A 16,330-nucleotide genomic window follows, 5' to 3' on the forward strand; every position below is an offset into this window, starting at 1 on the left:
ATGGTTTGTGGAGTAGCAAGGTGAGAGGATCTCCTGTTCCCAATTCCTTTCATCCTATTGTTTAATTGACTTTGAAGCAAATGCAGATTGAAAATAAAATGAACAAGTGCAAATGTTGGAAATTTGATATTTTTTGCTTGTATTCTTTTGTGATAATCTAATTGATTATAAATGAAAAACCTGACAAGACATTATACCTGTCAGGAACCAGAAGGAAATATGTTGGCCCTAAGATTTAGGATAAGTTTTTTTTTTTACCATGTCAGCGGACAAGACAAGGACATTTTAATGGCATTAAACGATCTACTAAATTTAATTCCCTTCACCTTAGTCCCATGTGAGTGGTATAACCTGTTCTATGAATTTACTTAAAACATCAGTCAGTCATTTGGATCATCTGTACACAACATCCTGGACTCTAACTTTCCAACTATACCTTCCAATCACATTTCGTGATACTGTGATTAGTTTTCCTGTGTTGTCCCACTTAACAGATACTTCCCATCTTTAAATGAGAGATAAATGTGAGGAATAATGAAAACGCAACTCATAATCTAAAAGTTGGTCTGCAAAGGAAATTATTTTATGCTTTGTCCTATTTTCCTGGCATAATTAAATCACAAGTTTGACTCAGTTACATCATTTAACATTTTATATTTCACAATGCACTCTTTGCAGACTTGAGTTTCTCTCATCTTTCTTAAGTCATTTTATATTTGAAATCAACGCTATTGCTGTTTCCAATGGACATGTTTTATAGTCATTTGTTTACATTGATATCCAAATTTCTGGGTTCATAGTCTGTGGTTCATTAAAATATTTTGATTTGCCTTTTTCAGATATCCCACTTCCAACATTTTGAAATTTATCTCCACAGTTTTGAACACTCATTTAATCCTTCCCTTTGGAACTTTCTGCTTTCAAATATACAGCTTAGTGCCTTCTAACCCGGTGTTATCTTAACATGTGAATATACAGCACTTGCTTTTTGTTTTGCAAGTTTTTTTTTTGTGTGTGTATAAGTATCTTTGAATTTTGTATGAGTGCGCCTATACGCATAATACTAAAACTTTAGCCCTCAAAATTTGTGGAATTCTATAAATATTGGCCATCAGAATCCATATTCATTTCAAGAATGATATGTTTGCTTTCAGTCTGGTAGAAAATCAACTGTTCCTAATTTACTCTTTTAACGATAATCAGATACCCACAAGTTTTTTTCTTGGGTTACCACATCTGGTACAAATGGATGTTATAGTCTGCCAAGATGGTTCATTCATTTTTGTTTAACCTTGGTCCAGGTCATCTGGTATCTGAATTGTTCTTAAAATTCGTTAATGCTGTGTATGCACTTTGGACTTGTGTTCTTGTTTTTATTTTAAGGTATTCTGTTTTTCTTTTTATACTTGAACATTTCTTGTGGGAAATGTTATTCCAGTTACATTTTTTATAATGGCTGTTTCGCACTCATCTTGAAAATTGTGATTTTTGACTCATCGTAACTCAATATTTTCCAAGTTAGTTATTACATGTCTAACCTTTTCAAAAAAGTTCTGTATTGCTGTATCCTATTTAAACTTAATGCTGACCAAATTGAAAAATGTTTTAGTGAAACATTTAATCATTAATATGGTTTGCAAACTTAACTTGCCTCTTCTCTTTCTCCAGGTACCCATGGCCCGAGCAAGCATCCTTTGGCTGATAGGTGAATACTGTGAGCGTGTCCCAAAGATTGCACCAGATGTTCTGAGGAAAGTGGCAAAGAGCTTTACAACTGAAGAGGAGATAGTGAAACTACAAATTCTTAATCTGGGAGCTAAACTCTGTTTAACAAATCCTAAACAGGTAAGACCTCAGAATTGCCTTTATTTTCAGACATTTCCAGAGTTTAGGCTTTGTCTTGGCATTTGTTGGATATTTTAAAATTTTGAATATGCTTTTCTCCATTAATTTGTCATTTGCTTAAAAGTTATTCACAGCTGAAGGGAACAAAAGCATACAGTATGATTGCTCATTGTAAAGTTTGAGTTGATCTCTTTTGCCTCTGGTAGGCATTGCATTATTAGACTTTTGATCTAAACGGGTTTCCTCAACCAATTGTTTTCCATCTTTGAGATTATGCAATTATTTTGCACTCAGTATATGATTTTGAATGGGCACATGCAAACACCTGAAACATTTGCTGAGATTCTATTACAGCATTTAATCTGTGAAGAGAATTGACTTGATTGGTGGAGTGTTGTTTTCTGTTTCCATTGTTTCAGCTCATGGCATTTGTAGTGATGTGATACAAAACCAATCACAAGCTACAGAGCAAAAGAGAAAGATTTCACTACTGAATGACTTGCATAAAGCAATGTAAATAAGCCTTAGATTGCTTAACAAGCAGTTTGCTGTGTTTGGATATTTTGTGAATTTCGAGCTTGTAATTCTAAATCAGTATTTTGGAAGGTAACCAGTTTCTTTAGTACATGTCATGTACTATGGCACTTGTCACAGGTATTAATTCTTTCATGTCAAGATTATCTGTTTAGACTGGATTCTTTGATCAAGCACTAAGAAATACATGCAACTGAAGAGGTTCAACCAGTTTTCGACTTACTACGCCAAATACTGAAATATTCTCCTTCTAATAAATATGTTTAAATTATACTTTTTAAAAATTTGTTCTTTCGTGGGATGTGGGCATTGCTGGCAAAGCCAGCATTTATTGCTCTTAAACTAAGTGACCTTCTTGGCTATCTCGATGGACAGTTAAGTGGCAACCACCTTGCCTGTGGGTCTGGAGTCATCTATTGGCCAGACTGGTAAGGATGGAAGATTTCATCCCTGAGAGGGTATTAGTGAACCAAATAAGTTTTTACAACAAGTGTTGCAAGTTCATCATCACAGTTAATGAGACCTTATAGAGTTAGGCCACTTGGCCCGCCAGTTTGGCTCCTACACCTGGCTGATATGTTTCACAACTTAATTCTCCTGTCTACTCCTGGCAACTCTTGATCCCCTTACTAATTTTGGACCTATCTATTTCTGTCTTAAAGACATTCAATGACTTGGCTTCCACAAAGTCGTCATCTCCTGGCTAAAGAAATTCTCTTCATCTCAGGTCTCAAGGTCATCCCTTCACTGTGAGGCTGTGCTGTCAGGCCCTAGTCTCTCCTATGCACAGAAGCTTATTCTCCACGACCTTTCTATCCGAGCTTCTCGGTATTCTGTTAAGTTTCAATTAAATTCCCCCAATCCTTTTAAACTCGATTGAATTTCGGATCTTAATACTTGAATTTTATTTCCTTGAGCTGCCTTGGTGAAATTTGAACCTTTGCACCCAGAACAATAGCTTCAGCCTCTGGATTACTTCTCAAATGACATTAAACCAATGCTGCCATCTCCTCCAGATTCTTGCACCATAATTGAATAATCATCAAGTCCTACAATTATGATTTGTAAATGATAACTTTTGAATTTGAAGTACTAAAAGTTAAACAATGAGTAAAACAGAATTAGCATCAACTGACACTTTCAAGTTTTAATTAAACTAGAATTGATCAGGAAACTGTGTTGCATTGTCTTTTTTTTGCATGCTGGGGTCTTGGGATTGAGGGATGGAGGCTCCAATGTGAAAAATATACTTTATCTGAGGTGGTTTAATTTGAGCCTAACAGGGAAGCATTTTATTCCCCAATGCTAATACGCTGTGCTTTGAGTCATTGATAGCAAATCGTGTACATTAGTAATTTTAAATTGAGGATGACGGAGACCTTGTTTTATGAAATCGTATCTGGCAGTGCTTATTTGGAATTTTACCCACTCCAATCAAAGTTGCTACCATTAGTGTAAGCGTAAATGGGTCTGCTTGGAAAATCTTGACAAAATCTAGACATTTCTGTATTTTGTTTATTCATGTTAACCCTTTGCTGTCACCAGAAATAAGTGACAAAAGATCCCTTGGAAAAAACACTTACCATAGATTATTAAAGCCATGTTTTAGCAATAAACCAAGAATATATCTAATAGGTTTGTTGGTAAACCTGTTTGTAGTTACAAACAATAGTATTAGAGGATGAAATCTGAATGGAATGGTAAGACTATTTTCTATCTGATATACTGGTAATCATTGACTGAAACTGTGACACTGGAGTCACTTATCTTGGTTGTAGAGGGCATCAGCTAGTTATCGTGGGATAGAAATGGCGAAATACATTGCAAATAATTTGCAATAATACAGTTCACTGATTCATATGGCTTAGTTAATGGTTCATAATTCAGTGAGCAGCAGCTAAGTGCATTCGAGCTCTGGGCACTGCACATGCTTTGGGGCAGTGTTGCATCATAAAGCTAACCTCTTTGGTAGAAATGTGCCTAGCCTAATATCATCTGATATGTTGATGTCTTGCATATTTTTCAGATTAAGTTTTGAGTGCTATGTTTTTAGTTGTATTTCTACATTCATTATCCTCACGTAGACTCTTCACCAGCTTTGCCATTTATGATTATTTTTTAATGATGCCTTTCTTTCCACTTCAGCGGTTTAATAATCTAGCGCCTGGCTTCTTCTCAGGATTCAGCATTCACCTACTCAGCACAGATGAGGACATGTGTCTTAGCTAAAATTTCATTTGCTGCCTTTGGAATGCATATTCCCAAGGGAGCCACATTCGTTGGTCATGACCATTCATTTTTATTACAACTCTGAATATGTTTATTCAGAGTTATCAATAATCATAAATAACGTGTATTATTTTCTTGTTTTTTGCCAACAGACAAAATTGCTTATGCAGTACATATTAAATGTAGCCAAGTATGATCAGAACTATGACATTAGAGATCGTACAAGATTTATCAAGCAGCTGATTGTTCCAAATGAGAAGAGCGGTGCTTTAAGCAAGTATGCCAAGAAAATATTCCTTGTTCAAAAGCCAGCACCAGTCCTCGAATCTCCATTTAAAGGTATTTCATAGTAAATCATTTTATTTCAAACAAAGGTTTTGTATATGTGATTGTTACCCCCAATATAGTGGGGATACTCCTTCCAACTCTGTATTCTGGAGTAGATTATACAATGAAATACAAAAGGTTTCTGTTTTCACTTGAGTAATGCTGGCAGCTATTTGACTGTGGTAGACCGCATGATTAAGCCAATTTAATATTCTTGTGTAGGTCTCATATTAGCTATTTTATTCAGATTTCCATTTATTTGCATACCTAACAGTTGCAATGCGAGAATTACCACAGTGAGATCAGGAGCATAGCCACCAAGATGCTTAAATATAAATCACATGCTGGATTCAGATGTCAGATGCAAGAACCTTATTTTTTTTCTAAAGAAAAAGTAAATGTCAAGCGTACTTTCACGTGGGGTATTTGAAGAGATGGTGACAGAGGCCAAGGTTGGAGAAATGGGTCCGCCTCCCACCATATCAGTTGGACGAAGTTAAGTTCCATGAGTAAAACCTTTTTATTAAAGTTCAAATTGAAAACAAGTCTTAATTCTGTCATCCATTGTGAAAACTCATCTGGTTCACTAATGACCTTTTTTCAGGGAAGGCAATCTTCTGTCCTTACCTGTTCTGGCGTACATGTGACTTCAGACCAACTGCAATGTGATTAACTATTATCTGCCATTTCTAACCCTTTCAAGGGCAGTTAGGGATGGACAGAAAATTGCTGGCCGTGCTGATTATATTCTCATCTCATGAATGAGCAAAGAGGAAAAAAGTGGTTTTGTTAACAAGCCTCTGTAGCCCATGTAACAGTTTCCAGATTCTACCAATTCACTTAAAATGAGATGTTTCTTAAACAACTCTGTCTGACACCTAATTATAGCTGTTATGTATCCTCTCTTTGAAGGAATACTGATGTCTTAATTTTTTTCCTTTTGTAGTTTTATATGTTTGTTACCTTGTCCTCTTCTATCTGGGAGCTTTTGATTTGAATTTATTTTCAGTATCTCATTAACTACTACATACCTCTGTGGCTGGTGAATAGCTTAACAAGTCATTGCTTTTTTATTTGGTGCCAGGGTACAACATTGTTACGCTCCTTCGTGAGCCTTCTAGATTCAAAATGATTTATTTTCAAACATGTGGAGCTGTGATGCAAAATAGCTAAACCACTATACAACTTTGGATATTTTTCAGTCAACCTGTGCAGAGTTCCTATGGAGTGGGTGGAACTTGAACCTGGGACTCCTAATTCTGAGCTCTATGCAACTTGAGCAAAATCCTCAGGATGAGAAATTAGTGAATCTAATATTATATCCCCATTTCCTTATCATTTTGTGTTCATTATTCAGGTTGCATTTGCCCATCTCCTAGTTTCTCTTCTCCTCCCCCCACCACCATTTGAATTATGAAACTTAAGATGTCAACCTGAAGTTTGTTGCAATGTGATGTTGGCTCCAGCTGTCTCCAATTCAAAAACAATACATCACACCCCAATTTTCCAATGAAGGGGTTGTACCAGTGAGAATAGCTGTGGCTTCCCAGTGATCAAAGTAAAAATCTATTTTATTGTGGTATTATGTTGATTAGGAGGCATTATTTAAGTGGATGCTTGAAAGTTGAATTAATGGACAGATTAAAATGCAATTTCAAATTATAAATACCTGAAACATTTGAACTCCTTTTATATCTGTGTAGTTAATTATTTAAATAGAGCAGTAGTACACCCACTGTCCTGTTGATGTTCTGTAAACAACACAGCAACCACAGACTTTCATTTTGGTTGCTTAAGGTGTCAATAAACAGAGTGCTATTTCTGACTTGTCCTTTGAATTTTAGTTGTGTAAATGGGTATGTCATGGTAACTAACACCCACACACAATTTCAACAATGATTTCTAAAAAATTAGAATGGTAGTTGAAGGCAAAAAAAAGCCCACTGAGTTTAAACTGAGTTCAGAATTGTGCCACTAAATAATAAGGAAAGGATTTAAAGGGAGCAACCCTATTATTTCTTGATTTGAATAGTAAACTTCAATTATCTTGCTTAACAGTCCAACAGAGCTATTCTGTAATGTTATTGTGACTGCCACTTATACCTCGAAATCTTTGTTAAACCTGCATTAACATCAACAAATTATTAGATGTTCAATATTTACAGTGAGGAACATCTCCCATGAGGAAATTATGGTGCAGAGTACCTGATCTAAGTGTCATGTGACATCATTTCCTAAATTTTTTGCAACTTTAATGGCTCTTCTTTTGTTGTAAGAGCATAAAATGTAGGGGCAATATAGGCCATTTGGCCCATCCAAGTCTGTTCCATTATTCAATGAGATTATGGTTTATTTGATAATCCTCAACTCCACTCTCCTGCTTTACCCCCATGACCATCGATTGTCTGTCACTCTGCTTTGAGTATATTTAATGACTGAGACTCCACTGCAATAAGGAATTTCACAGATTCACTAACCTCCAAGAAGAAAATAATCTCTCTAATAAATAATCCCTTAGCCTGAGATTACGCCCGCTGGACCTCGATTCTCCCCCACAGTAGCAAAGAAATAGTACATTCTGCTACCACAAAATTCTAGCAACTCCCTGCTGTGAATTTCACCTTTTCCAATGGTAGTTCCATTTTGGCATCTGCTATAGGGTATCCCTGACTCTCAGTCACAGTGATGTTGTCAGTCAGTAGTCAATCATGTTGAAGGCTACTCACTGAGCAATCCCGGAAGTAAGATTTTTTAATATAATTTTTCAGAAAGCGAAGTAATGATTTGGGACATACATGGGGTTAAGGTAGAAGCTGAAATATATTAAGGAAAATATGTTTTTTTTAAAAAGCATAAACTATATTTTCAGAATCTCATATTTTTTCAAAATCTGAAGTTGTTTTGCAATCATTATGATTTGATTTTAAAAATAAAACCCAGATGAGCCTTATTAATGAGTGCAATTTCTTAATGTCAGCTAACACTGACTGACAGTTTCTCTACATTTAAGACTTGCATGGGATGTTGTTTACTCGTCAATGAATATTGCTGGTGGCTATTGTTCAAAATTGGGAAGATGTGTGGGTGAAAGGGGAACTTGAAAGTGGTGGTATTCCCTTGGATCTGCTGCCATTCTCCTAGATGGTATCTGGATTTGAACAGTGTCTTCACAAGTGAGGACAGCTTCTCTAATTCACTGGAACAATTTGGCATTTCTTCGAAAAACTTGCAGCTGGTTTTGCATGGGTGCACGTTTCTCATACCTCAACCATTTCTGAGAGAAAGAAATATGGCATAGACTTGGCTCTAAAGTAATTCAGCATTGTTTCAATTTCTTATGTCCATTAATATACATTCTTACAAATAAGAACACGAAACAAACTAAATATGCCTGATTAAATAAGTGACTTTTCATGTTTTCTGTCAGCTTCAAAGATGAAGTAGTTATGTGAAGGCACATTGATACAAATTGATTCTGAAGCTATGAATTTCACTTCACTCTTGGAGCTAGTGAAATAACTCTTTAAGAAATTTATTACTCGCCTATCGGACTATTTTTTTGCCCCAAATATATTCAAAAGTAAAAGCAGCATGGAGATATATAGTAGTAGTCCTCATTCCACCAAAATCCTCAAGTTTCTGCTCATCAATTTCTCTCTCCAAATTTTCTTTGGTTAGGGACCGGCTTCCCAACACACCAACCCCACTCCCAAGTATAACTACTTGCAGTTCCTGTAGTCCATCTTACTGAAACGTATTTGTTATCTTCCTCTTCTCTGTCTTAGGCAACGTGGCTGAGTTAATATTTAAATGTAATTAACACCATGGATTTACAATTTCCGCCCAATTACGCACATAATTATGAAATTAAAGTGCAAATATCTCTCACTGCTACAGTACTTTGTAATAATACAATTTGACTTTGAATCACAGTAAATCAATGAACCTAATCATAGATTGTATGTTATATGCTATCTGATGGCATATGCTCCAATTTGTGTTATGTGATGTCTTAAGAAATCCACTATTTCTGATCTTTAATTGTTATCTTATTGTTGTCTTATGTGACAATATGAGCAACTCTGGGTTTGGGACATCTTAATATAGTTTTATCTTTGCCCTCTTATCAAATTAAAAGGATTCTGTATTTGAAAATATTGGCCTTTAGTTCTTGAAATTTATTTTGTACCTATATTTAAAACAATTGGAAAGTAGTATTTTGGCATTAATGCGTTTCCATTTATATTGCTGTTAACTGCAGAAGGAAAAGTGGAAACCGTTCACTTGGTAGCAAACAGTATTAAAATTCTGAATGAGTTTTATAGCAAGACATGTATACGAATTGTTTAACTCTGCTGTCATTCTTAATATTCACACTAAAGTAATTTTTAGAGGAGCTGCATTTCACTGCAACACCTCCAAATACACTGAATGATTAGCTTTTTTATTGACCATTATGGGTGAGATTATTGTAATCTATGGTCTGAAATCAGTTTCCTGACCTATGAAGAATCATCTCCAGTTTTTATTTATGCTGTGACATTTGAGATAATTCACTCCCAATTATCATTGGTGCTGATTAAGACTCTGATATAAAGTCCACTTTTTTTCTATTTTCTTATTCGACAGATAGGGATCGTTTCCAACTGAGCACGTTATCGCATACACTTAATACTAAAGCAAATGGGTATCTCGAGCTTCCAGAGTGGCCGGAGAGTGCCCCTGACCCTTCAGTCCGAAATGTGGAAGTCATTCAACCAGTATGAAATTTTATTTTAATCAATGGTTTTTGGCCCAGTTTTTTTAAGTAAGCGAGAGGAAGACAAAGAAATGGGTTAGAATAGAAAATGTTCTTTATTTTATTACCATACTTAATATGGTAATACCATGGCTTGCTTATCAGACTGAGTAGCTGTTTTATTTGAAGACCATGAACTGAAAACGAGTTTACAAACCAGTCAGGTGATTTACTTTGTAGAATTAAGTTTAATTTTCTAAAAATAATTTTGTTTCAATGTGTGTATGTGCATTGAAACTTTTAATTTATGGCCTATAATTTGAATGACATATTGTCAAATTTTCTTGTAACATGTAGCAATCTGCAGTTCTTGTAATATGTTCCATATTACTGTACAAAATTCTTGAATTATTTTGAGGTGGCGGTTGCTATAAGCAAAATTATTTCTTTTAACTGTCCAGCTATAAATGCTGCCATAAAGGACCACTAATGTAAATGCCTAAACACACATTAGTAAACCTGAAATGAGCCTATCGATATCTAACAGGGTTAGATATATCTAACAGGGTTTCTCATACAAGTTAACTCCTACAGCATTTTCCAAAATCAGTCCCTCTTACCTATCCACCCCTCTCTCCAAGCAGTAACACCACCAAAGCTTGCAATATGCGCTATGATTCAGTTCAGAGAAATTAAAGTTGAAAGGGTGTAGTCCAAAATAGTATTTGATAATTTAACGAAACTATTCCGAATGTTCATAGGTCCAATGTTTACAATCTCCTGTAAATTGTTATTGCATAACATATGTACAACTTTGGATATGAATCAAAAGATAATTTTTGTTGAGTATTCTGAGTAGCTTTAGTCATTATCCAATAAATCTGTTGTAGGGCCAATGCTGGTTTGGTACTGGTTTCTACAGTAATAATCTAAGAGTTGCATTAATTATATTCACCTGGATGAAGCACATAATAGAACTAGTAAAAGCAGAGTTGACCATATGCCTCTTGACCATTCATTATGATGTTTTGTCTCATTTATTTTTATTGCATGTCTAAAAGCCCAGAAAACATTGGGTCGTTGTTTCACAAGAAGTGCTTTGTTCAAAATTTCTCAACTCCAACATTTTTTGTGTATGTGCTCATTGCGGCTTAACAAAGTTCTCTTTCTCTTCTATGCACTTTTTGTTTCTTGGCTGTGGGGACTAGAAGTGGAATAATGCCTTGCACATTATATGGAGTGCTGGTCAATTTTGTAAATGACATGCCCATGTCATGTGCAGTCTTAGGTTTTTTGAAGGATTGGCTCATAGACAACTCTAAAACCACTTTGTAATTCATTTTCTCATCTTTAATACTCTAGGACCTTAACCCTTGCTGAGGTATCAATTATCAGGCTTCACTGAAGTCACCATTATTACAACACTAGTTTTGTGTGTGTGTGTGTTTCAGGCTATTGAAATCAAGAAATTGAGCCTCCCACACCTAACGTCCAAATTTATTTACGTCTAGAAGTTGCTGGATAACAATTAGGGATACAGAAAACATGGGCCAGTTTTTCTTTTTATCCCCTTTTCTCTCCTCCTGTCTATATACCACCCCTTCAGGTTTTTGTACCATCACACCTTCTGTTCCCCTCTTATTTTCCCATTGAAGGGTGATAAGGTGATTAGCATTGCACCGGTGCCCTGGGTTTGATTCCAGCCTCAGGTGACTGTCTGTCTGTGGCATTTGCACATGCTCCCCTTATTTATGTGGTTTTGTCCCATAGTCCAAAGATGTGCCCGCTGGGTGGATTGGCCATGCAAATTTTTTCTGTCATATTCAGGGAAGTGGCTAGGTGGATTAACCATTGTAGATGCGGGGGTTACGGGATATGGTGGGGGGCTGGGTCTGGGTGGGATGCTCTTTGGAGGATGAGTGCAAACTTGATGGGCCATATGGCCTCCTTCCACACTGTATAGGGATTCTATGATTATATATTTTCCTTTCTCTGACTCTTGGTCATTTTAAATACTTCCATTGTTATCTTTTGGATATCTTTTGTTTAAAGCTGTTTTAAGTCTCAACTATTTGTTTTTGCTGACAGGTTAAGCTGGTTACACCAGTAGGTAAATTAAAAGGCAAGAAAGATAACTTGGATGGCAAGTTTTACTCTGATTCTGAGGAGCAGGAAGACTCCAGCCAAAGTGAGTGTATGCTGGGTCAGATTGGAGAATTATGATGCAAGCAAATTTCTTCCCACACTTGTGTGACTCTTGTTTCATTCATGGCATATGGGCTCTCCTATCTTGGGTCATTGCTTTGGATCTGTTTTTTGTTTGAATCTTTGAGTTTATAATTGAAAACAAATGTCCACATTTGTCACGGTCAGGCAGTGCCCATATTTGACCATAGCAGCTCTCACCTTTTCTTTTTCAGTGGTGTGAACAGCTGATTGAATAAAATATTAAAATAATCTCATAACAAACCTGAGAACACAATAAGTAAAACAGACTGTTACATTGGCTTTGACTAAATAGTTGTGATGTTGAGTTGTATTTGGATCTATGACCCTGAACCATCTTGTGTCCAACTCTTAACTTAGTCAACGTTACAACACAATTGAGCCTCATAGTGAGCTGAAGTCCCGCTTTAGTAAGCAAATTATTCTCTTTTTAAACTATACCATGGTAAAGCAATTTAAGTGCAAGCTATTTTAAAATATTTTCAAATAGTGGCATGATAACCATTCTATGAAGTCGTCTGATGTTGACCTCCTTCTCTTGATATTCATTTGTTTGGGTAGCTTCTGAATAATTGAATTTATTACTGTAGTCAACTTTTTCAAAACAACCTTTTTAATTTTATTGTGATTGTGTCAATTAAATGCTTTGGAACCAATGGTGAACTTAGTCAAAAATTTGAATTAAAATGACATTCAACCTCTTACCATTCAATCTCAGGTAGTGAATCTAGCAGTGAGAGTGAAAGTGACAGCAAGAATGAAGACAGCAGTTCGAGTTCAAGTGAAGAGTCGAGTGGTAGTGAATCTGAAAAAGAGGAACAGAAAGAAGAAAGGTAAATGTAACATCTTAAAATTGTTCCAGAGTTGGTTGATGGGCCTGTGCTTAAAGCTGGGTAGAAACAAAACTAACGAGGAGAAAGTGAGGGCTGCAGATGCTGGAGATCAGAGCTGAAAATGTGTTGCTGGAAAGGCGCAGCAGGTCAGGCAGAATCCAAGGAACAGGAGAATTCCTGAAGAAGGGCTTATGCCCGAAACGTTGATTCTCCTGTTCCTTGGATGCTGCCTGACCTGCTGCGCTTTTCCAGCAACACATTTTCAGCTAGAAACAAAACTAAGCCAAGATTTCAGTGAGCTACTAAATCTCTGAAAGGAATGGGGGAAGCAGATGTTAATTTCATCAAAGGCAATTTTAAAACTTTATGCTTGCTGCAGTATGAGGGGAATTTGAGACATGGCATGTTCATGGAATTATATAGCATGCTTATCAGAAATAAAGGATTTCTACTCATGAAATCTGGAGAATTGGTTGTCCGTTTTTGTCAGAGTTTTATTTTCTTGTATCTAGGTCTATAGTCAGAGATTGTTTGACATGATTAGTTTGGGACTCCATTATTATATTCTGTGGCTAGTGTCATAGTCATGATAGGTCTGTCAAATAGCCTCTTTAGAAACTGTAACAGATAAGCCCTGTATCTAAATGTTATAATAACTTGTACAAACTTACCCCATCATTAATATCAGTTTGTGATCAGCTTCTCAACAACTTGTATTAAAACTGGTTTGAAGTCCTGAGGTGGTTTTTGTCTTGACTGTTTGTTTGGTGGCATGCTGATAGAAATCAGAGTACTGATTGCACCCTGAAAATAAGGCATTTAATATTAATTAATGGCTGTCAAATGGGAAGCCAAATTATAAAGATACATTTGATTTAGAATTTCCATTTTTTTATGATTCAGAATCTTAAACTTGAGAAGGTGGTGAAAAGAGATGCAAAACTGTTTGCCTTATTCTACCTCCTTGGTTTGTAGTCACAAAAGAAGTGCTGTTAAATTTAAGAGTTATCAGCCGAAGAGCTAACACCCGGTTATAAAAGTAATGTATGGACTAAGACAGTGAGGCTGGGTGTTTGAACCATGAATTGGATTTCATCTTAACAGAAGGCAGCACCTTAAGTGTAAGATAGTTTTGCTGCCATTAGAATTGAAATTTATGCTATAATTTAATCTTTGTTCTATTAGTGTGAATTTGCTGTTTCTCTGATTATACTGATGACATTTTATTATGTCATTGTTTCACATGATAAAAAGTACATATTACTAATTTGAAAATCCAGAGTCTTATTTGACAGTTTACACTCTTGCCTGTCGGTGATTGCAGAGATGGTTGCCCTTTCATGCGTAGTTTGCTGCTGATGCTGTTGATGAGTGTGCAGCTTGGCTTTTTTGTAGCTGACAGCACTGATTGGGGTATAGCACGCACTCTGCTCTTTTTATTATAGACAGTAATTAAGGCAGTTCGCCCTGCCACTTCATAACAAATACAGCATAATGCCCTAATTATAACTTTATTAATTTAAGTCAGGATTTAATGATTTTAAAAGTGATTTATATTGTTTTTCCTGTTTGGAACAAATGAAATCTCTGGTTTAAATTAATACTGGCTTTTCATTTCTGCAAAAGTTAAAAAGCTGGTTCCAATAAATTCTGTTCATTAGATTAGCATTGGAAATTATCTGTAGTAAGGTAAACATCCATTAATCCTCAAAAGGGCAGAGGAAATGTAGCAATTTTCCACCTTAGTGAATCCAAAATTTGAAAATTTATATTTTCTTCTGGTGTTCAAAAGCTGATAGTGTTTCCAGATTTCCCCAACGGAATCTGGTAGAGTTTTATTGTGGGTTGTTGTCTCTCAGCATTTACCAGGGAGAGCTTCTGACTGATATTTGACCACACTTCAATGTATTGTCTCCTTTCCCCTGCACCAATAATTGGCAAAGCTTCTCTTGTCTGTGTACCCACACAAGTAGGCACCAAGTGTTTTATCTGCTCTCATTTAAATGCATAAATAATATGGTAGTCAAGGATGATCAACAAGACGGGTAAGAATGCATTTGTACCCTTCGGCTTTCCATTGATGATCCATGTCTGCATTACTGTTCCCACATGTATGTTGAATTGGTGCAGAGGTGTGTTGGTCAGAGGCTTCTTTAGGATTGGTGACAGATTTTGAGGTGGGTCAGTGAAAACCTATTCAGGAAGAATTACAATAATATCTGCAATGAAATTTATCCAATATTCAATTCACACCTTGGCATGGAAAGACAATATTGTAGTTAATGCCAAAGCATTTATTAGTTATTCTACTTGGAAAATGTTGCATGCAACTTAAATAGAATGTTACGTTCAACTGATCAAATCTGTGGTTGGAATTTTGCACACACTGAACCAATTGGTTTAATATGAAACTGTAATTTAAGAACTCCATACATCTGCACCAGAAATCTAATAATAAGCAAAGTAGTCGTGTTGAGTCATTTGGTCAGCAACTCTAGAGTGAGTAGATGATTCATATTTCAAGGTGATATTGATTCTTACAATGCTGGTTTAATGCTAATCTGCTGATACTGCCTCACCAGCCTTTAAAATTCCTATGTTTTAAGGAATATTTTAATTGCCCTCAACCTAGTGTTGTAGGGCTTTCTAAATTATCGTTATTCCATAAAATGTTTTCTAATTTTTAATTTCACTTGTAGTAACCCTAAATTTAGGCACTGGAGTTACTGTGTAGACTCATGGAATCTATCATCCTTCACACTCTTGGGGCGGATCATAATCTTGAAACTTTGCAATTTACTGATTAATGTTTTCGACTGTTATGACTGAATTGCTGTTTGTCCACGTGTTGAAATAAATAAAAGTAACTTACTCGAAAAGCATGAGGTAAAATTGTAGCACGTAATCAAATGTTCCAAGAATGTTGATCCAGAAATTAATCATTTGAAGTAAATGTAAATCTTGCTCTTTAAAGAATAAAAGCATCTGTTCTGTGCTCATTGGGAAAAAAGACAAAAAATTGTCTGGTTGTTTTCAACTTTACAATGTTTTCATCTTCAGTGAATACAGTAACTCTGAAAATAACAAGACCAAAACTAAACCCAAAAAGCTGAATTCTGCAACTTCCTCTGAGTCAGAGGATAGTTCTTCTGAAGACAGTTCTGAATCTGAGAATGACTCCGACCCAGAAAACACGGTGACACAAAAGGTAACTTGAAATAAGCTTCACCTTATTGCTCAAGTAGGCATGGCTTTTTTAAAAAATGTGATAGAAGTGATTGCTGCATATGTTGATGAAATTTGACTAAGTCACAAAGCAACATCTATGTTTATTGCTTTCCTTTTGGACAAAATTAATGTATATCTCTAGAAATATAGAAAGAGCAGCATTTATTGCCCATTGCTGATTCCCTTGGAGAAAGTGGCAGTGAGCTGCTTTCTTGAATCCCTGAAGTCCTTAGGATGCAGGGACAGCCACAATACTGTTAGGAAGGGAGCTGCAGGAATTGATCAGGCATTGTGCTTGGTTAACAATGTTTCCTTGTTGGTTATAACCAGGAATATTTACAGCCTTCTAGACTATATGATCCAAATTTGT

At 35.9% G+C, this 16,330-nt stretch overlaps 1 protein-coding gene across 1 annotated transcript in view; it reads left to right on the forward strand.

Moving 5' to 3' along the window:
- The window catches only part of ap3b1a (adaptor related protein complex 3 subunit beta 1a), a 314,446-nt gene that overhangs the window by 177,622 nt on the left and 120,494 nt on the right, over positions 1-16,330 (forward strand). The window contains exons 15-20 of the mRNA XM_072547465.1: positions 1,669-1,845; positions 4,761-4,947; positions 9,565-9,695; positions 11,762-11,861; positions 12,618-12,732; positions 15,793-15,940. Of these exons, the coding sequence (XP_072403566.1) occupies positions 1,669-1,845; positions 4,761-4,947; positions 9,565-9,695; positions 11,762-11,861; positions 12,618-12,732; positions 15,793-15,940 (858 nt within the window). The remainder of the gene's footprint in view (positions 1-1,668; positions 1,846-4,760; positions 4,948-9,564; positions 9,696-11,761; positions 11,862-12,617; positions 12,733-15,792; positions 15,941-16,330) is intronic.

The sequence above is a fragment of the Chiloscyllium punctatum genome, chromosome 2 (assembly GCF_047496795.1).
Source record: "Chiloscyllium punctatum isolate Juve2018m chromosome 2, sChiPun1.3, whole genome shotgun sequence".
NCBI classification, from domain to species: Eukaryota; Metazoa; Chordata; class Chondrichthyes; order Orectolobiformes; family Hemiscylliidae; genus Chiloscyllium; species Chiloscyllium punctatum.